The 22,965-nt window shown below is 38.5% G+C and overlaps 1 protein-coding gene across 2 annotated transcripts in view; it reads right to left on the minus strand.

Annotated features, from left to right (window-relative positions):
- The window catches only part of MBOAT2 (membrane bound O-acyltransferase domain containing 2), a 138,661-nt gene that overhangs the window by 67,522 nt on the left and 48,174 nt on the right, over positions 1-22,965 (minus strand). For both annotated transcript variants that reach the window (XM_037737128.1, XM_017525074.2), the window contains exon 2: positions 15,776-15,853. In XM_037737128.1, the coding sequence (XP_037593056.1) occupies positions 15,776-15,807 (32 nt within the window). In that variant the 5' untranslated portion in view covers positions 15,808-15,853. The remainder of the gene's footprint in view (positions 1-15,775; positions 15,854-22,965) is intronic.

The raw sequence follows: 22,965 nt of genomic DNA on the forward strand, positions 1-22,965 counted from the left end.
AGAATGTGCACATGTCAAGTCTATATGCTTACAACAACACACCACATCACAGGTAGAGCTCATCATTTAGCAAGTCCCAACTGTCCAAGTCAATTTCCTCATTTATTAACAAAAAGTCAAAAAAATACCCCTTTCACTCATGCTTCTTTTCTCACAAAACTACAACATGAACCACAGTTTTTTATATAAATGGCATGGTATTATGACAAATAACTGGATAATTTTGTTCATCATTCTAATGGTTGGTTGGATGATGAGCTCTTAATTTATCTTTCAGTGTTCTGGCAAGTATTAGGATCTTGGTGTAAAATTAAGATTGGTTTCTAGAAGTACCCAAAGGCAAAAGACACATCCTTGTACTTTATCATAAAGAGTAATATTCTTATTTTAAGTTATGACAACTACCTAGTTATGTTTCAGTAATATATAATTATTTTCAAGATGAGACAGAAATATCATCAAACTGAATGATGTCTTGAAAATTTTTTGGGTAGGGGAGAGGGCAGACACAGGGTCTTGTTCTATTGCCCTGGCTAGAGTGCAATGGCACAATCACAGTTCACTGCAGGCTTGAACTCTTGGATTCAAGCAATCCTCCCGCTCTCCTCGAGTAGCTGGGACTACAAGCACACCACCAAACCTGGCTAAGTTATACAATTTTTGTAGAGACAGTGTTTCACTATGTTGTACAGGCTGGTTTCAAACTCCTGGCCTCAAGCAATCCTCCCACCTCAGCGTCCCAAAGCACTTAGGGTTACAGGCATGAGCCACCATGAATGACACCTTTTGATTTTTAATTGATTAATTTGGAGCATTAACTATCAAACTAACGTTTTAGACAGTCCTGACCTGGCAGAGACCCATTCTATGAGCATGTGTGAATTTCTTTTTACTATAATATGTTCAGAAATGTCCAAAGTAATGCCTTTATTTACCAAAAACGTGTTAGTCTTATCATCCTTATAATTAATAGAATCACCATACTTCATATAAAAGCCCTCAACTGAAGAAAAAAAATACTTCCCTTACTTGCTCAAGAATGACTGAAACCTCGATGAGGATTCATTTTACAATTTGAAATAAAGTTAATTCAAATACAACACCTCCAAAAGAGACACTACATTGACTTACCAGTATCTAAAGGAATCTCAGTCACATGCTTTCCTGAGTGCAGGATTTGATGGAACAATGCTATGTTCTGAAGCTCTTTCAGAATTCCAACAGGACCCGGACATCCTATTACCTATTACCAAGTAAATCCCCATGGGCACTGAGAGTATTTTAAAGACCTTACATTCTAAGCACAATATGCCAAAAGACGACCACATTCTTTTGGATAGAGATATATGCATATTTGCTCTGATGAACAATCACCAACACCTACAAATTCCCCTCAATTTAGAGTATTTTTTTAATGACAAAATTTCATAATCACAATAGTTACTGCTTAGAAATAATAATAAAAAGCCCAGGGTGGAATCGGACACAACTAGTTCAAATCCTAGACCACCATTTACTAACTTCTGTTTCTTGGTGAAAGAGGCAGAGCACACAAACCTCTAAGTGCTGTTGCTAGGATGAAGTAGCATGTGCTTATTACAGTGACTGATACGTGATAATTATGGAAACATTAACTCTTAAGGTGATAAGATAATATCAAAAAATCGATTTTAGACTTACTCATAGTTTCCCAAATGAAATCCAACTTTAATTTTGGGTTAGCACAGCAATACCAACAGGGCCTCTACCTTTATTCCAGACCCCTGAAAGGCTGGTGAATATGGTCCACAGAGAACATACAAGAAAAAAACTAAAGTCCACTTTCCTTGTCACCACATTTTATTCTCTCTCGTGGGATCATGGGAGTATCCTCAGTGAAGTTGGTATTTTCCCCACAGAGCTCCTGCCAAGCCACTAACCACTGCTAATTTAACTCCATGAGGACAAATTTTCAAATGACTTGAGCCTTCTGCCTGCCAGATGGCACTTCTAAGATCATCATTCATTCCCAGTAGAGTTAAGGCAGTTCCTGATGACATTTCTATCTGGGAAGCCACTGTAGGAATGTTGTAAGTACTGGCAGATGACAGGTAACATGGACCCCAGGACAGTCTGCTCCTCAGGGTCACAGTGGATTGAGATAGGGGCCACGGCAGCTGGAGCTACCTCTTCCTGCCCCAACTCCACCCCACTCTGCCAGTTTCCATGTCCTCTGCCCTGTGGAGAGCCTAAGAGGAAGAAAAGCAAGCAGGAAGAGAAGCAGGGAACACCAGGAGACTAAGGCAAGTCAACCTATCAAATGTGTCATTCAAGGCCAAGAGCATGAGTGAAAAGAATCTGTTTGGAAATCTCTTACACCAGGAATGAATATCCACCAAAAAAAATTTTTTAAAACATTTAAAGGCAAAAACTCACAAATACTCATTCGACAGAACAGAATACAATAGATACTTCACTTACTAAGCTCCTATCATCTGTATGCCTAACAATGGGATTTTAAAAAGTAAAATATCCCTGCTAAGGAGTTCACACTCTGGGGAGAAGACACTGAACTGCAGTACACAGTGATAAATACAATATTATGAATACTTTAAAACAAGCTCTAACATCACACAATCAGGAGGGAGAAAAAAACCAGCAAAATACTTCAAAACTAAAAATGACCTTTGAAAGGATTTGATCTGAAAGTTTGAACACCTCTTTTTGGTATCTGAACCCATTATTCCAAGAAAAGTTTACCTACATACCCACAATATGAAGCATGCAGGTACCCTGCTCCTCATCTAAGTTACTGATTTAATCCAATTTAAGCCTGGAAAGGTAAAGTGACTTAGCCAAGGTTCTGAAGACAATGGAAACTTAGCAGAGCTTGAATTCAAACCCATATGTATCTGGCTCCAACTAGTGCTCATAAAATCAATCACTAAGACCACCCAGTGTAAGTCAGAGTTTGAATTCAATCTTTTTTCATGACCTTGTCTGCTGCTCAATTTTATCATCAATAAAGTAGACTTCTGAGGAAAATATCATATTTCCCAATATTTTAAGTATATTTTAGCATCATTCTACTTAACACCAAATATCTTACATCATTTGTAACTTTTTGATTCTACTGAATACAGTCAGTGGCTGATACATAGTTTTACTACTTTCCACCACTGCTGTTCCCTCCAGGATGCCCCTAGCCTTTGGTATACCCTTCTTTTGTAACAGTAATCGCCTGCGGTGGGTAGTCTGACTGTAGGTTTCACAATGAGACAGAATATGTCTTTTTTATTCATCACTGGATCCCAGCATCAGCATAATAAACATTTGTTGCAGAAATGACACTGTAATGTCCCCAACTCAACTGTTCATTTCAGAAGGTAAGGATCCCATCTCCTTTATCTTTGAATTTCTGGAAATACTGTGGCCCACAATAAATGTTTGTTCAAATTGGTGGGCAGCTGAGCCATATGATGGGAGGTTTAAAATCACTTTCCTACAGCTCTATGATGGGAGGTTTAAAATCATTTTCCTGCAGCTTTTACAATATAATTCCATACACAGCAAGGTAACCCATTAGATCTATGCAATTTTATTGCATATACTTACATCTTTTACCTTTTTTCCTTAGGCCATTTATCTTGTTGAAAATTACTTGCCAAGTTATAAAGAAAATTTTCAGCTTAATTTCTCAAGGTTAACAGACTTCCACTCTTGAATATCACAGAACACGGCCACATTGTGTTAACTTCTCCAGGGAAAATATCTTCCTAAGCCCAATTAGGTATGCCTGAAACACATTTCTCTTCCCCTTCTTCCACAGCCTAAGTGGAGCGGCTCCCTATGTTCAGCTTTTCCCTCATTTCCACCCCTTTGCTTCTTCCCTGGGAACAGAAACAGTACAGTCTGGCAAGAGATGCTGCAGGTACAAGAATCAGGGATGACTGGGGATGCAAGGCTGGGTTCAACATACACAAATATATAAATGTAATTCATCACATAAACAGAACCAAAGACAAAAACCACATGATTATCTCAATAAATGTAGAGAAGGCCTTCAACAAAATTCAACAGCGCTTTATGCTAAAAACTCTTAATACACTAGGTATTGATGGAAGGTATCTCAAAATAATAAAAGCTATTTATGACAAACCCACAGCTAATATCATACTGAATGAGCAAAAACTGGAAGCATTCCCTTTGAAAACTGGCACTAGACAAGGGTACCCTCTCTCACCATTCCTATTCAACATAGTATTGGAAGTTCTAGCCAGAGCAATCAGGCAAGAAAAAGAAATAAAGAGTATTCAATTGGAAAAAGAGGAAGTCAAATTGTCTCTATTTGCAGATAACATGACTGCATATTTAGAAGACCCCATTGTCTCAGCCCAACATCTCCTTAAAATGATAAGCAACTTCAGCAAAGTCTCAGGACACAAAATCAATGTGCAAAAATCACAAGCATTCCTATACACCAATAACAGACAAACAGAGAGCCAAATCATGAGTGAACTCCCACTCACAACTGCTACAAAGAGAATAAAATACCTAGGAATACAACTAACAAAGGACATGAAGGACCCCTTCAAGGAGAACTACAAACCACTGCTCAAGGAAATAAGAGAGAACACAAACAGATGGAAAACCATCCATGCTCATGGTTAGGAAAAATCAGTATTATGAAAATGGCAATACTGCCCAAAGTAATTTATAGATTCAACACTATCCCCATCAAACTACCACTGACCTTCTTCACAGAACTGGAAAAACTATCTTAAACCAAAAAAGAGCCCACAATGTCAAGACAATGCTAAGCAAAAAGAATAAAGCTGGAGGCATCATGCTACCTGACTTCAAACTGTATTACAAGGTTACAGTAATCAAAACAGCATGGTACTGGTACCAAAACAGAGATATAGACCAATGGAACAGAACAGAAACCTCAGAAGTAATGCCACACATCTACAACCAACTGATCTTTGACAAACCAGACAAAAACAAGCAATGGGGGAAGCATTCCCTGTTTTATAAATGGTGTTGAAAAAACTGGCAAGTCATGTGCAGAAACTGGACCCCTTCCTTACCCCTTATACAAAAATTAACTCCAGATAGATTAAAGATTTAAACCTAAAACCTAACACCATAAAAATCCTAGAAGAAAATCTAGGCAATACCATTCAGGACGTAGCATAGGCAAGGACTTTATGACTAAAACACCAAAAGCAATGGCAACAAAAGCCAAAATAGACAAATGGGATCTAATTAAACTTCCAGAGCTTCTGTACAGCAAAAGAAACAATCATCAGAGTGAACTGGCAACCAACAGAATGGGAAAAAATTTTTGCAAGCTACCCATCTGACAAAGGGCTAATATCCAGAATCTACAAAGAACAAAAACAAATATACAAGAAAAAAACAAACAACCCCATCAAAAAGTGGGTGAAAGATATGAACAGATGCTTTTCAAAAGAAGACATTTATGTGGCCAAAAAACATATGAAAAAATGATCATCATCACTGGTCATTAGAGAAATGCAAATCAAAGCCACATTGAGATACCATCTCACACCAGTTAGAATGGTGATCATTAAAAAATCTGGAGACAACAGATGCTGGAGAGGATGTGGAGAAACAGAAATGCTTTTACACTGTTAGTGGAAGTGTAAATTAGTTCAACCACTGTGGAAGCTAGTGTGGCAACTCCTCAAGGATCTAGAAATAGAAATACTGTTTGACCCAGCAATACCATTATTAGGTATATACTCAAAGGATTATAAATTGATCTATTATGAAGACACATGCACACGAATGTTCATTGTGGCACTGTTTACAATAGCAAAGACATGAAACCAACCCAAATGCCCATCAAAGATAGACTGGATAAAGAAAATGTGGCACATATACACCATGAAATACTACGCAGCCATAAAAAAGGATGAGTTCATGTCCTTTGCAGGGACATGGATGAATCTTAGCAAACTGACACAAGAACAGAAAACCAAACACCACATGTTCTCTCTCATAAGTGGATGTTCAACAATGAGAACACATGGACACAGGGAGGGGAACATCACACACTGGGGTCTGTAGGGGAGAGGTAGCAGGGGGTGGGGAGATTAGGGAGGTAAAACATTAGGAGAAATGCCTAATGTAGGTGACCGGGGGATGGAGGCAGCAAACCACCATGGCATGTGTATATCTATGTAACAATCCAGTAAGATCTGCACATGTACCCCAAGAACTTAAAGTAAAATAAAATAATCAGGGATGAGACGCCGCTCCAGGGGCACAGAGAAGGAGACAGGGAGTCCACAATGGCTTTCACAAGACCCCCATTGAACAGGCTCTGAGGTGGATCCCAGCATTCTAAGTGAGGCAGGGGCTACAGCCAGGAAGCAGGAGCTCAAGAGGGCTCCTTGGACAAGGTGTGCTGTGACGCAGAAGTCATATCATCACTCACTTATTCACCAGTGAACACTTACTGACAGCATACAATCTCTTAGGTACTGACTATATTCAGAAAACAAAACAGACACAGCATAATGGCCATCACAGAATTTGCAGTCAATGAGGGCAAAACACATTCCTTAAGTAACTCTCTCATTTATCATTAAGAACCAAGATAGATTTTCAGAAGGAAAGGAACACAATTCCACAAGAGTGTGTGCAACAAATTATTTGTCCTAGATTGAGACATCTCAGTAAGACTCGCTAGGGATGCGATATGGTAAAATCTGAGAGTCAGGAGGAAAGGGAGAATGGGATGAGGAAGAACACTCTAGATAGAGGGAACACACGGAAACACACCTACAGAAAACAGACACTTTCCAGAAAGGAAGGAAGTGTAGTCATGAAGAACAAGGCAAAGGGGTTGGTAGAGGGTAGACAAAACCAGGCTGTATCCTAAACTCACTCTTGTAATAAGTATTTATTGAGACCCTACCACGTGCCAGGCATGCTGTGAGGCCCTAGGGATGAAGTAGTGTGAAAGACAGGCAGGACGTGCTCCCCTAGCACTCACGCTCGCTGGCAAGAGACAGACCAAGACATAAACAAGGAAGATTATGTCAAACAGTGCTATGTGCATGTGACTGCCACCACAATACTGAATTTCTATGTAGGGAAGCTGAAGCACACAGAATGTATGCTTCTGCCCCGGGGCCTTGTTTAAATGGTGCTGGTTGTGGCACACATCAAGACACATATAGGGATTATTTCCGTAGCCAGGTCATACATTTTTTTATAGGCAAAGCACAGGTGTGTCTATTTTAAAATCATATATACTAAATAAATGCTAGATAAAAGAGAAATTTAGCCCTGTCTATATCTCTGTTCCCTTAGCACATGAAACACATTTGATGCATTTCTCATTTGAGAGGATGAGAGGACTATTACACAAACAATATACTGTGGCCAAGGGAAACGGCTGGGAAAGGATGCCTTGAGATCTAACAGTGTCACCCCACCCCCACCAAGTTCATATGCATGTGCATGTGCTCTTTCTCTCTCTCACGTGTACACACACACACACCCACACACACACACCACCACCACCACCACCACCACCACCACCACCACCACCCCATAGTAAGGCTTATTAAGTTGCTAGTGCTTCCATGCCATATTTCATGCTTCCACACCTCTGCCTGTGCTGTCCGCCCTGCAATAAGGTCTGCCCTTGCTACCACTTCAGCTACCTAGGGTCCTCATATCTAATGCATATACCATGCCCCCCAGGAAGCTCTGCCCTGAGCTGCTTGCTCCTAGCAGGGTTAGCTATTTTTTGTAAACTCTCCCACCAGAGCACTTGGCACACAGTATTAAAATGTTTTCACATGCCTCCAACCATACTGAACCTGGAGAAGCTGAGGACAGTGCCTAGGACACAGGAGTGGGGTGCCAAGTTGGTCTTATAAAGAAGATGAATGATGAATGAACCAATAAAACAGCCTGATTTCACAATTCATCGCCCTTACTGGAACTCTGTCTACCACAAAACAGTGAAGGAATTGTTCTACTAAATGGAGACTGATATTTGTACATCTTAGGAATTTAACCTCAATTCTGTCCCTTTGCCCTCTGGCACAGTCACCTGTCCCATGTCCTGTGCTGAGGAACACACTCCACAGCTGAATCCAAGGGCGGCCCAAAGCCCCAGCAAAGTGGCGCTCGAGTAAATCCTGCTGCTCATTCCCCAAACCTAGAGTCAGAGGTCCTGGGAGTGCTGAGGCCAAAGAAAACAGCAAGACAGAGTCCGATGGCATCAACCGCAGCGGGTGCACAGAGAGAAGATGTCTTGTGACAGGGATGAAGGAAGGTTTTAGGACAAGGAGACTGGGGCTGGAGTACAGCTTCAGAGCTTCTGCTGAAGCAAGTAACCTTATGCCAGGCTGCAGGGTGAGAGACACAGTCAGGCCAAAGACGCTCTCGGACCCTCTGCACCACACAGGTCCTAGAAAACAGGCTTCAGTGGCTGCTTTCCAGAGCACACAATCCCTGGGGAGCAGGGAGGTCTTCTGAGGCCAAAAAAGACACACAGTCAATCCTTTCCCGGGACCAACCTTCAAACACATACACACACAGAATAAACTTTGGAAACGGTTCTAAAACATTGCATGATGTCAAAATCAAGAGAAAGAAACTCACTTGTACTTTCTCATCCTACCTCTCAAGAAAGATTCTCCTCTGATGATATCTATAATTCCTTTAAAAGCAATAGTTTTTCATTTCATAAAAAGAGATAAAGGGCAAATTACCTGTGACAGATCGTGCAAATATATTTCAGTCAAATGAACGCAGATTACTTAAAATAGGATGCTCAGAGTAGAACAGATGCAGGTTCAAACCCACTGTTTTCCAGCTATACATCCTCAGTTACCTAATAACTCAGTCTCTGCATGGTTGCTTATACAATGAGGCGCCAACACCTCTCAAGCAGTAAAACTGCCAGTGGGGCACACAATTAGCCCCCTCTTCCCTTCTACATCTTAATGGGAGATAGAAAACAAGGTACTGAGAATCTAAAGTGAAGAAACAAATGAACTAAGACATAAAAGGCAGAGAACAAGGAAGAAGTCAATGTGCAATGACAGAAATTTTCTTTTTTTTTTTTTTTTTTTTTGAGATGGAGTCTTGCTCTCTCTACCGGGCTGGAGTGCAGTGGCTTGATCTCGGCTCACTGCAACCTCCACCTCCTGGGTTCAAACAATTCTCCTGCGTTAGCCTCCTGAGTAGCTGGGATTACAGGCGTGCACTACCACACCCAGCTAATTTTTGTATTTTTAGTAGAGACAGGGTTTCACCACTTTGGTCAGGCTGGTCTCATCCTGACCTCATGATCCACCTGCCTTGGCCTCCCAAAGTGCTGGGATTACAGGCATGAGACATCACGCCTGGCCAACTTCTAAATTTTCTTTAGTTCTTTACAGATTTAAGGGGAAGGCACTCATGAACAGCTATACATCATGCTCAGCAGCTCCTGCCATGGCTTGTCAGGAATGCCCACCAGAAGGTAATAGAGAAGGCACCTGGCATGATCTCCTACAGCATGCAAACCAAAATGTCCCCTCAGCATCAACTGACAGATCTTCCATGGCAAATGCAATATTCCACCAACCATACTGTTGAACATTCTCACTGTACCCGAGGCCGCCCTTCCTTGGGTCATGTGTGCCTTTTCACATTTCATCTGGTGGTATTCCATCTTAGCACGCCAAAGAACAAACACATCTACTCCCTTCCAGCATCTGAAGACAGTTACCATGTCTCCCTTCAACTCTAGACCTCCTTCCCCTGAGGGCATCTTCCTTTGAGGGTCAGTGCTCCTTCTCATGTTTCATTCTTTTCAGCTCAGAAAAATACAGATGTATATAAACATCTATACATTTTCTTCAATGAGAAAATATACAAAATCCTTAAAGCAACATTCAAGCTGTGCCTCAATTTTATTTTAATTTTGGCCTTTTTTGCCGCACTCCCCTTTATAACGTTTATCTTTTCTAAACAGCTTTGAGGTAGGCTTACATGCCATAAAAGTTACCTAATTTAAGTATACAACTCAATGTGTTTTAGTAAATTTACACTACAGTGCAGATTTGGAATCCGTCCATCACTCCAAAAGTTCCTTCATTCCCATCTGCAGTGAATCCTCACTCCCATCCCCTGCCCCTGGGCAGCCGCTGATGCTTTCTGTCACTCAGTTTGGCCTTGCATAGAAATTTCATATAAATGGCTTCCTGTAAGCTAGTCTCTTGTGGCTGGCTTCTTTCATGCAGCATGTGGACTTAGGGTTTATCCATGCTGCGGCACGGATATTGCTTGTCACTGCTCAGTAGTATTTCTTGTCACTGCAGGGATGTACCACGGCTCACTCACTGCTGATGAACACTTGGGTTATTTCCAATTTGGGCTATTATGAACAACTGCCATAAGTGTTCACAGACAGGTGGCCATGAGGATATGTTTCCATTTCTTTTGGAGTAGAATTACTAGGTTTTATGGGAAGTATATGTTTAACTTTTTAGGGAACTGAAAACTCTTTCCCTCGGCGGCTGCCCTATTTTATATTCCTACCAGCAATGTGTGAAGTTTCCACTCTCCCCACTGCATCGCACACACTTGGTGCTGCCACTCTTTGAGGGTGTAAACTGGTATCTTTGTCATTTCTATTTGCATTTTGCTAATCACTAATGACGCAGAGTATCTTTTCATATGTTCACTTTGCATCTATATATCTTTTCTGATGAAATGTCTATTCAAATCTTTTGCCCCTTTCTTAATTGGACTATTTTCTTAACATGGACTTGTAAGAGTTCTTTAAATATTCTGGATGCAATTCTTTATTAGATATATATTTTGCAAGTATTTTATTTTAGTCTGCGGTTTTTCATTAAGTCCAAACTACTAATTTTCTTTTTATTTTGTGCTTTCAATGTCATATCTTTGCCTAATCCAATGTCAAATATATTTTGTTCTATTTTTTCCTAAAGGTTGTATAGATTTTTCTTACATGTAGGTCTCTGGTCTATTTTGAGTTAATTTCTGTGTACATTCTGAGGTAGGGCCCAAGATTTATTATTTACTTGTTTGCTTGCATGTGTATAACTTTTTTTTTTCTGGAGATGGTGTCTCACTATGTTGTCTAGGCTGCTCTTAAATTCCTGGGCTCCAGCAGTCCTCCCATCTCAGTCTGCCAAAGTGCTGGGATTGCAGGCGAGAGCCACCAGGCCTGGCCTGAGTGTGTATATCTAATTTATGGCACCATTTGTTGAAAAGTAATCCCTTCCCACAGTGCCTTGCCCTCACACATTTGTCAACAATCATTTGAGCATATTTTGTTCAACTGATTTACATGTCGATCTCTACACTGTCTTAATTACTGTCGTTTTGTGGTAAGTTTTGTAATACGGCAGGATAAGCCCTTTGACTTTCTTCTTCTTTTGGGGCTACCTTCCATTTAAATTTTAGGATCGGCTTGTCCATTTCCACAAAACACCCAGCTGCAATTCTAACAGGGAATGCATTAAACCTGTTGCTCAAATATGAAAGTGAAAGCACTGCCATCTTAACAAGTATTGAGTCCCCCAATACATAACATGGTGTCTCTCTCCATTTAGTTAAGTCTTCTTTAATTTCTCACAGCAATGCTTTTTCTTGCCAGTGTAGTGATCTTGCACTTCATTCTGTTAATTCCTAAACATATTGCTCATTTTGGTGCTACTGTGAATGGATTTTTAAAATTTTACTTTGGACTATTCATTTCTGATGTATAGAAATAATACTGATTTTTGTGTATTGATTTTACATCCTGTGATTTAACTATTCCTTTTATGTTGTTTTGAATAATATTTCTCACTTCAAGTGTTAAACATCAAGCCTTACATTATTTCACTTCCTTTTTACACAAAAGCTATACCAAGAGAAAGGCAAACATTTCAGTCAGCATTTTAAAAATCACCTGCTTCAGAATAATATTCTACAATAAGTCATTTATTTTGAAAAGTTCATATGTTTCATTAGTTGTGATATAACAAGTTTAAAATTACCACTTAGCAAACTTATATTTTTGAAGCTAGTAGGAAAGGTGTCTCTCTGCCCCCTGCTCTTTTTAAAAATCCCTGTAACAGGTGTCTGCTTAGAATACAGGTAAGCCAAATCCAGTGCACCATCTGTTTTTATAAATAAAGTTTTCCTGAAGCACAGCCGTGCTCCCTATTCACATGTTGTCTATGGATTCCTTTGCATGACAACGGAAGAGTGGAATAGCAACAAAGGCTATCTGTCCTGCAAGCTGGAAGTTCACTATCTGGGTCTTTACACAAAGACAGTTTGCCAAATCTGCTCTCAGAAGTGCTGGGTGAATATGGTGAAACTTCAATTCCTGCTATGTCAATTAAGGTGAATTAATATCATAATATATAGTGCAATAGAGTGTTTGCCCCAAAACTCATAGGTTGAAACCTAATCCCCAATATAAGGATATTTGGAGGCAAGTCCTTTTGGAGGTGATTAGGTCACGGGGACAGAACCCTCATGTGTGGGATTAGTGCCCTTCTAGAAGACATCCAAAGCTCTCCTGCCCCTTCCACCATGTGAGGTTAGAAAGAAGATAATTGACTATGAACCAGGAAGCAGGTCCCTGCCAGATGCCAAATCTGTCAGCACCCTGATCTTGGACAGCCCAGACTCCAGAACTGGGAAAAATAAACTTCTGTTGTTTATCAGATACGCAGTTTAAGGTATATCATTACCGCAGTTCAAACTAAGACATATAGGATATTCTGTCCCTAAACACTCTTTTCTTTGCCGCTATTACGTAAACTGTTCAACTTTTTCCTCAAAAATTTCAAAGCTTATATGAAAATACAGACTAGGAAAAAGCACTGAATTTTAGAATAGATTATATTTTATTTTATTTTTATTTATTGATTGATTGATTGATTGAGACGAGGTCTCACTCATCACCCAGGTGGAGTACAGTGGTACAATCTCGGCTCACTCCACCCCCCAGGTTCAAGTGATTCTTCTGCCTCAGCCTCCTGAGTAGCCGGGATTACAGGCATGAGCCATCACATCTGGCTAATTTTTTGTATTTTTAGTAGAGATGGGATTTCCCCATGTTGGCCAGGATAGACTGAAACTCCTTGCTTGAAGTGATCTACCCATCTCAGCCTCCCAAAGAGCTGGGATTATAGGCATGAGCCACTGTGCCCAGCCTAGATTGCATTTTAAAAATAAATTATCTAGATATGAGTCAGAATAATAAAACACATCATAAAAACATTAAAGGGGACTACAAAAATTAAGTGCATATATATTTAAATATTTGAATTTACGCATGGGTCAATCAAAGCAAGTGCAATAACTACATTATGAATATCTCATAAAGAGCAGAAAGCAAAAAAAAAAAAAAACCATAAAGCAGAGAGACAAGAATTTAAAAACTGTTCAGTACTCAGATAAGTTCAAATCTTTCATTTTAAAGACTTAATTAAACTCTGCCTGGTCAAAGAAATATGTTAAAACATAATGTAAGATACATATATACCATGTAAAACTAGATTGAAAGAAATAAAAAGATTTTATTGCACATAAACAATAACTTTGGACAACACATAAAAATGCTGTAAGTCCCATCTAGAGTATCTGGGTGAAATACTTTTAAGATTTGACCCATTATACATTTTTAATTACTGTGAAAGCCTAAACAGAAAAAAAAAAAAAAAAAAAAAAAAAAAAAAAAAAAGAAAAAAAAAAAAAAAAAAAAAAAAAAAAAAAAATATTTATGGGTATAAGCTAAATAGAAGAGANTTTTAAGATTTGACCCATTATACATTTTTAATTACTGTGAAAGCCTAATAAGAAAAAAAAAAAAAAAGGGAGCATATTCAGATAACAGGAAAAAAAGTTAAAAAGTCAAATCACAGAAAAATATTTATGGGTATAAGCTAAATAGAAGAGAGCTAAAAAAGAGATTAAAATACACACTTTTCAAATTAATTATCCACCTGCTATTTATTGCCAACCCTAGCAATTTACTCACATGGCAAACCTTACTTACCTGCCCTAATCTTCTACATCAATAGTGTCAAATTCCAACACCAAGATTCTAACCTAAATAGCGGCATATAAGCAAGTAGCATTATCTCCCTGAATACTTACTGTAAAAGAGTCACATTACTAATTTTATACAACTGTATGTCTCTAAAGCAGCACTATGCAATATCATTTTCTGCAGTGACAGAAATGTTCTCTATCTGCACTGTCCAATGTAGCCACTAGCCACATGTGGCTAGTGAGCACTTGAAATGTGGCTAGTGTAACTAAGGAACTGAATTTTCCATTTTAATTTAAATGTGTGCTTGTGACTGTCATGCTGAACAGTGCAGGTCTAAAGTATTAAGTTAATGTCACAGACTGTAACTGCCTTTCAGAAAAAGAAACAATCTGTCATTTCTAAACACAAAATTTACCAACCTTCCAAGTGAAAAGCAGATTACTTTTGCTTTAGCCAAAATATATGTAAGTCTCCTGTTTTCAGTAATCTAATCTAATCTAAACCTGGTTAATATCTTTTGCTTCAGATATTAATTGTGGCATCACTTTGAACCTGTCAGAGGTACAATTTTTAAAAAAAATAGGGTCATAATCCCATAAAAATTGCTTCATCTGAAATACCATCTAAATATTCTCTCTCCTCTTATAGAAATTAAAAACATCAGGAACTTGTGTTAGTTTACAGAGGAAAAAGAAAAGTCAGTGCAGGCAGTGTCAAAGGAAATTGAGAAGACAGTACACATTACAACAGTGGGTGACTGAGTGCCAAACACAGAAAATGCAAAATAGAATGAGACTTAGAAACAAGCTAATTAAAGTCATTGGTCTGATTCCTTAGACAAAGCTTTTGCAGACATATGTGATTCAGAATTCAGAAATATGGTGCATATGTCATACATCACAGTTCAGACACTGCAAAACACCCCAGCAGGATCTGCTGATATATTCTGTCCCTAGGTTTTCAACCAAGTACATTTTATCCATCTCTATTCCCAGATTTATATCTCTAGTCCAGTTACCCAATTCCTACTACACATCTCAATTACCCATCTCCTCTCACATGTCTTACAGATATCTTAAAGTCGACATCCATTTACACAGCAGAAATTCACTGAGTGTTTACTATACACTAAGCACTGTTTAGGGGTTGAATACATACCCACTTGAAATGCTCTATGCCCACAACATGCTCCCCACTTTCAGGGCTCCCCACCTCAGAAAACAGTGCTTCCATCTACCCTACTGTTCAAGCTAGAAACATGGAAGTCATCCTTGACACTTTATTTCCTACCAGTCTTTCCACATCTCTCTCCAACCTACTCACTTCTGTCTCTCCACTGCTATCACCAACAGACTAAACCAGTGGTTCTTAACGATAGGCAGTTTCGCTCCTCCAACAGATAGCTGAAAATATCTGGAAACATTTATGGTTGTCACAGCTCAAGGGGTGCTACTGGCATCTAGCGGGTAAAAGACAGGAATGCTACTTAATATCCTAAAATGTACAGGTTAGTCCTGAACGTCAAAGACTCATCCATCCCAAAATGTCAATGGTGCTTTAAGTAAAAAGAAGAATGATGTATAACAATGACTTTATTTTTGTATTTATGACAATTCTTCTTTAAAATGTTATCATAATTCAGAATTACTTTTAATGTAATAAATAAAATTGTATTCTAATGCAATTCTATTCAAGTGAAATATGTACTTGCATGTGAAAAAAGTAAATACTTACTTGTGCATGTTCTCTACTCCTATGATGATCATGATACAGTAGGAAATTCCACTTTGTACAAGAAAATGTAAGGCATACCTATAAAAAGTAAGAGCACTATTAGAAGAGGGATGCCCAGTCACAAACATCAAACTGAAGTGAATTACACTAAAAAATACTTAGTATAACACTGAATACTCCCAGAAAAAAAATAAGGAAAGAAACCTCTGAGGCCTAAACTCTGTGGACACCCTAAAGAGGGAGTCCCATACCACAGGCTCCAGAGAGTGAGAGAAATGTAAACAAGGCCTAAAGTCATGCCAAGTTCCCAGCACTCCATGCTCCTGGCTACGTGGAGGCTGTGTGGCATTACGTGGCTCAAGGATGATAGCTTTCTTCATAACTCAAGGCACAATTATTTAAAAAAGTAATTAATGTGAATTTCAGAATCATCCTCTCAGAACATCAGTTGTTTTCCCAAACTAGTTTCTCCAATATCAACTTTGTACTCTGCCTTTACCTTTTTAACAATACGACCGACAAAACAATAAAAAGTGATAAGTATTCGAATTTACAAAAAAAAAAGGATATTCAAATCCATTTATTCTCAATACATGATGGCTCAAGTCAAATAATCTTCCTTACATAAATCTAATCATTCATTAATTTGCTGCAATGTTATCTACAAACATCCTGGCTAACGTGACACAGTGTTTTCTAATATTCCAATATTCTTGAAATCTACCATTAAATGAGACAATTTATCTACTCATTCCACAAAATTCAGACAAAACATGATTAGGATGCCTGTGATTAAAATCAATCAGAATGATCCCTAATTTATGCATGTCTATGCATGCACACACACTCTCTCATTTCTTTCCCCTTAGGTGGCATGAACAATTTAAAATAAAATTTTCAGGCTGGGCACAGTGGCTCACGCCTGTAATCCTAGCACTTTGGGAGGCCGAGGCAGGAGGATCACGAGGTCAGGAGATCAAGACCATCCTGGCCAACATGGTGAAACCCTGTCTCTATGAAATACAAAAAAAAATTAGCTGGGTGTGGTGGCACGTGCCTGTAGTTCCAGCTACTCATGAGGCTGAGGCAGGGGAATCACTTGAACCTGGGAGATGGAGGTTACAGTGAGCTGAGATTGCGCCACTACACTCCAGCCTGGTGACAGAGCAAGACTCCATCTCAAATAAATAAATAAATAATAAAATAAAATTTTCAAATCTTCAGACACAATTTAAAGTATTTTATTTTTTTCTTGAACCTCTAAACTTTAATTTTAAAGTATTAATAAGGGTGTTAACCTATGATTAAAATAACTTTCAAACTTAATCCTTATGGAATAACAGGTATCCCAAATGTGGAAAAGTTACACAAAATTTTGAACACATTTTTCCATAGGAATATTATAAATCAGTAATAGACACCAAGGCGGGCCCATGGGAAAAACTTATTTGACATGCTGTACAGAATAGGCCAGTCTATCTGTTTGATACACACACATACAAAATGAGAAAATAATGTTGGCCTAGCGTACTCTTATAATCAGAGGAAGTAGAAAAACCTAAATGAGTATAAAAGGAAATAGAAGAAAGCTTTTTTAAAAAAACAAATCACATACTTTTCAAATTAATGATCTACCTCTTATTTATCACCAACACTAGCAATTCACTGGCTGACTTCTGACTTCACGGGAAAAGGCTGACAAGGACTGCTAGAAGACCTTTAGGGCTTCAGATTGAGAGCAGAACTCAATACAGGTACTTAAACATGGAAAACACATTTTTGAGGAATCTGGGGGGGGAAAAGTGTTCCTCTGCTATGTTAAATTTCTTGAAACATGAGGATATTATCACAACTTTAGAAGCTGAGCATCTTCTCAAACAGTGCTACCGGGCCTCATATCACCTTAAGGTGCCCCCTCCTCTCCTGGCATTACCATTCAGATGATATGTCTGGCCAACTTTGGAGTACAATATAACATTTGGGCAGCCTCCTGCTGTTTAAGCCTTCACTGTTGCAACAATCCAAGTTTAGAAGTAGGAGGTGAATCTGCATTCGCCTCTCTCTCACTGACCACCATGACAAGCATTCAGGTGCTTTTCTACTCAATAAATGCACTGGTGATACTCTTCATAATTTTCTGTACTGAGTTCCTGTGCTTGTTCTCATTGGTAAAGTGACCAGAATAAACACAGTAGCCACTTAAGATTTCTCAGGATTAAGAGATAATACATAAAAAGTGTTGAGTGGGTTATCTAGCATGCAGTAAGCACTCAACTATTAAGTATTATTAGCAGGGTAAAAATTAAAGAGAATAATGTCTTAAAAGTCTATTATAATCCAGATTTCATCATTTCAGAGTTGAGGAAACTTAAGGCTGTATATCTAGTCAGTATTCTAACTGACATCCAAGCTCAAGTTGTTTCAGGGCAATTTATAGAGCCAGGTAGAATGGAACCCCATGGGCTGTGTATCATAATCTTTCAAGCTACCTAATAAGCACTTTGAAAATAAAACAATGCTTTTTCACAAAACATTAGTTTGTTTTCAGATATCACATTTTAATTCTTCTGAATTTCAAGTCACACTAAAGGCAAGTATAAAGTTTAATTTTAGCGAAAAAAAAAAGAACACAGGTTTAAAAACCTCTTCAATTATTTCACTAATCTTTACTGAACGTCTACCTTCTGAAAGGCACTGTGCTGAACACTAGAAATACAAGAGTCAATGAGACAGTCTCTGTCCTCAGAGAACACCCAGTCTAGAGAAAAAGACATAAATAAATAGGTTACTTCAATACTCTATGATATATGCTAAAAAAGAGATTAAACGCAAAAATTTCCAATCTGCATCACTCTGGATAATGGTAATAACAGATGAATGACCCTCAGTAACTTTCCATGTTCATAATGACTAGCTATCATGCCATGTTCTTTCTGTAGTTTTACAGATTTACTCCTCACAGTAATCATTGGTTCTGTTTCACAGATGAGGAAAGTGAAGCTCAGAGTGGCTAAATAACATGTCCAAAGTCATACAGCCACCAGATCAAGGCACCCACACTGGAATACAGGTTTGCCTGACTTCAGAGTTTAAGCTCTATTCCATTAACCTATATATTTAAATAAATAAGGTATAAATTAATTCTCACTTAAAAGGAACTTGCAGATAATAGTTTTTTGCTGTTTTTTTTTTTTTTTTTTAAGCTACGTCCAAAGAGAAGCAGGTAAATGATCAATTACAGGCATGACTTATTTTATTGCACTTTGCTTTACGGTGCTTTGCAGATACTGAGGTTTTTTCAACTTGAATGTCTGGGGCAACCCTACATCATGTCAGCCTCTTGGCCCATTTTTCCAATCCCACGTGCTGGGAATTCATGTCTCTCTGTCATATTTTGGTAATTCTCAACAACAACTCAACCCTTTTCAATATTATTTTACCTGCTATAGTGATCTGTGATCAGCGATCTTTGATGTTACTACTGTAATCGTTTGGGGGCGCCACAAACTGTGCCCACATAAGTACTTCATTGATAAATGTTAGGTGTGTTCTGACTGGCAGTCTCTGTCTTCCTCTGTCTCTCTCCCTCTCCTGAGGCTTCCCCATTCTGGAGAGAACAACTATTGCAATTAGGCCAATTAATTAACCTACAATGGCCTCTAAGTGTTCAAGTGAAAGGCAAAGTTGTATGTCTCTCAAGTTTAAGCTTAGTGACTGTGGTATGTCAAAAGCCAAGACAGGCTGAAAGCTAAGCCTCTTCACCAGTCAGACAAGTTGTAAATACAAAGAAAAAGTTATTGAAGAAAACTAAGAGTGTTACTCCACTGAACACACATACGATAAGGTGGCAAAATAGCATTACTGCTAATATAGAGAAAGTTTAATTGTCTAGATAGAAGCTCAAACCAGGCAAACATTCCTTAAGCCAAAGCCTAGTCCAGATCAAGACCCTAACTCTCTTCAATTTTATTAAAGCTGAGGGAGGTGAAACTGCAAAAGAAAATGCTGAAGTTAGCAGAAACTGGCTCATGATGTTTAAGGCAGAAGCCATCTCCAGCAATAAAAATGCAAGGTGAAGCAGCAGATGCTGAGGTTATCTAGATGCTGCAGCAAGTTACCCAGAAGATCTAACTAAGATCACTGATGAAGATGGCTACACTAAGTAACAGATTTTCAATGTAGATCAAATAGCCTCCTATTGGAAGAAGATCCCACTGAGAACTTTCACAGCTAGAGAGGAGAAGTCAACGCCTGATTTCAAAGCTTCAAAGGACAGGCTAATGCAGCTGGTGACTTTAAGTTGAAGCCAGTGTTCATTTACCATTTCAAAAATGCTAGAGCCCTTAAGAATTATGCTAAATCTACTCTGCCTGTGTTCTATTAACGGAAAAACAAAGCCTGAACCACAGCAGCTCTGCAGCATGGTTTACTGAATATTATAAGCCCCTTATTGAGATCCATTGCTCAGAAAAAATGATTCCTCTCAAAATATTACTGGACATTGACAATGCTTCTGATCATCCAAGAGCTCTGATAGAGGTAAACAAGGAGATTAATGTTTCCACACCTGCTAACACAATATCCATTATGCAGCCTGCAGATCAAGGAGTAATTCTGACTTTCAAGTCTTGTTATTTAAGAAATAAACTTCATAGGGCTATAGCTGCCATAGATAGTGATTCCTCTGATGCAGCTAGGCAAAGTAAATTGCAAACTTTCTGGAAAGGATTCATTCACCATTCTAGATACCACTAAATACATTTGTGATTCATGGGAGGAGGTCAAAATATAAACATTAGCAGGAGTTTGAAGAGGCTGATGGATGACACTGAGAGGTTCAAGACTTAAGTGGAGGAAGTAACTGCAGACGCAGTGGAAAATAGCAAGAAAACTAGAGGTGGAGCCTAAAGATGTGACTGATTACTGCAATCTCCTGATGAAACTTCAACAGATGAGTAACTGCTTCCTATGGATGAGCAAAGAAAGTAATTTCTTCAGATGGAGTCTACTCCTGGTAAAGATACTGTGAACATTGTTGAAAACAAATTTTTTTTTCAACTTCTATTTTAGATTCAGGGGGTACATGTGCAGTACCTGGGTATATTTCATGATGATGAAGTTTGGGGTATGAATGATTCCATCACCCAGGTACTAAGCATAGTACCCAAATCCCCTCCTTATCTCCTACCTCGAGTAGTGCCCAGTGACTATTGTTGCCATCTTTATATTGATGAGTACCCAATGGTTAGCTCCCACTTAAAAGTGAGACCATACAATATTTGGTTTTCTGTTTCTGTGTTAATTTACATAGGGTAATGGCCTCCACCTTCCATGTTGCTGCAAAGGGCACGATTTCATTCTTTTTTATAGCTGTGTGGTATTCTACAGTGTATATGTACCACATTTTCTTTATCCAATCCAGCACTGATAAGCACCTAGGTTGATTCCATGTCCTTGCTACTGTGAATAGTGCTGCAATTAACAGGGAAATGCATGTATCTTTTTGGTAGAATAATTTGTTTTCCTTGGGGTATATACCCAATAATGGGATTGCTGGGTCAAACAGTAGTTATTCTAAATTCTTTTAAGAAATCTCCAAACTGCTTTCCACAATGGCCGAACTAATTTACTTCCTCTTTTCTCCACAGCCTTGCCAGTATCTGCTGTGTTTTGACTTTTTAATAATATCCATTCTGACTGGTATGACATGATAACTCACTGTGGTTATGATTTGCATTTCTCTGATGATTATCAATGTGGAGTAATTTTTTCATGTTTGTTGAACACTTGAAGGTCTTCTTTTGAAAAGTGTCTGTTCATGTCTTTTGCCCATTTTTAATGGGATTATTTACTTTTTGCCTGTTCAACAGTTTAAGTTCCTTACAGATTCTGGATATTAAACCTTTGTCAAATGCATAGTTAGCAAATATTTTCTCCCATTCTGTAGGTGGGTTTGTTTACTCTGTGGAGATAGTTTCTTTTGCTGTTCAGAAGCTCTTTGGTTTAATTAGGTTCCACTTGTCAATTTTTGTTTTTCTTGTAATTGCTTTTGAGGACTTAGGCATAAATCCTTTCCCATGGTCAATGCCCAGATAAAATTATGTTCCCAGCTTTTTTTTTTTTCCAGGATTCTTACTGTTTGGGATCTTACATTTAAATCTTTAGTCCATCTTGAGTTAATTTTTGTACATGATGAAAGGTAGGGGTCTAGTTTCATTATTCTGCATATAGCTAGCCAATTATACCAGCACCATTAATTGTCTAGGGAGTCCTTTCCCCAATGTTTATTTTTGTCAACTTTGTTGAAGACTAGATATCTGTAGATGTATGGCTTTATTTTGTGGTCCTCTGTTGTGTTCCATTAGTTTGTGTCTGTTTTTGTACCAGTATCATGCTGTTTTGGTTACTATATCCCTATAGTACAGTTTTAAGTCATGTGGTATGATGCCTCTGGCTTTGTTCATTTTGCTTAAGATTGCTTTGACTATTCAGGTTCTTTTTTGGTTCCATATGAACTTTAGCATAGTCTTTTCCAATTCTGTGAAAAATGACATTGGTAGTTTGATAGGAACTGCTTTGGGCACCATGGCCATTTTAATGACACTGACTCTTCCAATCCATGAGCTGAGAGGTTTTTCCATTTGTTTGTGTCATCTGTGATTTATTTTAGCAGTGTTCTATAGTTCTCCTTGTAAAGATCTTTCACCTCCCTGGAGAGATGTATTCCTGGGTATTTTTTTGTCTGTGTGGCTATTGCAAATGAGATTACATTCTTGATTTGGTTCTCAGCTTGAACATTATTGGTATATAGAAATGCTGCTGGTTTCTGTATACTGATTTTATATCCTGAAATCTTCCTACAATCATTTATCAGTTCTAACAGCCTTTTGGAGGAGTCCTTAGGGCTTTCTAAGTATAGAATCATATCATCAACAAAGACCAAAAGTTTGACTTCTTTTCCTAACTGGATGCCTTTTATTTCTTTCTCTTGTCTAATTACTGTGGCTAGCACTTCCAGAACTATGTTGAACAATAGTGGTGAGAGTAGGCATCCTTCTCTCGTTCCTGTTCTTAAGGAAATGCTTCCGGTTTTTGCCCATTCCATATGATATTGGCTGTGGGTTTGTCACTGACAGGTCTTGCTATTTTGAGGTATATTCCTTTGATGACTAGTTTCTTATGAGTTTTTT

This window comes from Cebus imitator, unplaced genomic scaffold (assembly GCF_001604975.1).
Source record: "Cebus imitator isolate Cc_AM_T3 unplaced genomic scaffold, Cebus_imitator-1.0 Scaffold1, whole genome shotgun sequence".
Classification (NCBI taxonomy): domain Eukaryota; kingdom Metazoa; phylum Chordata; class Mammalia; order Primates; family Cebidae; genus Cebus; species Cebus imitator.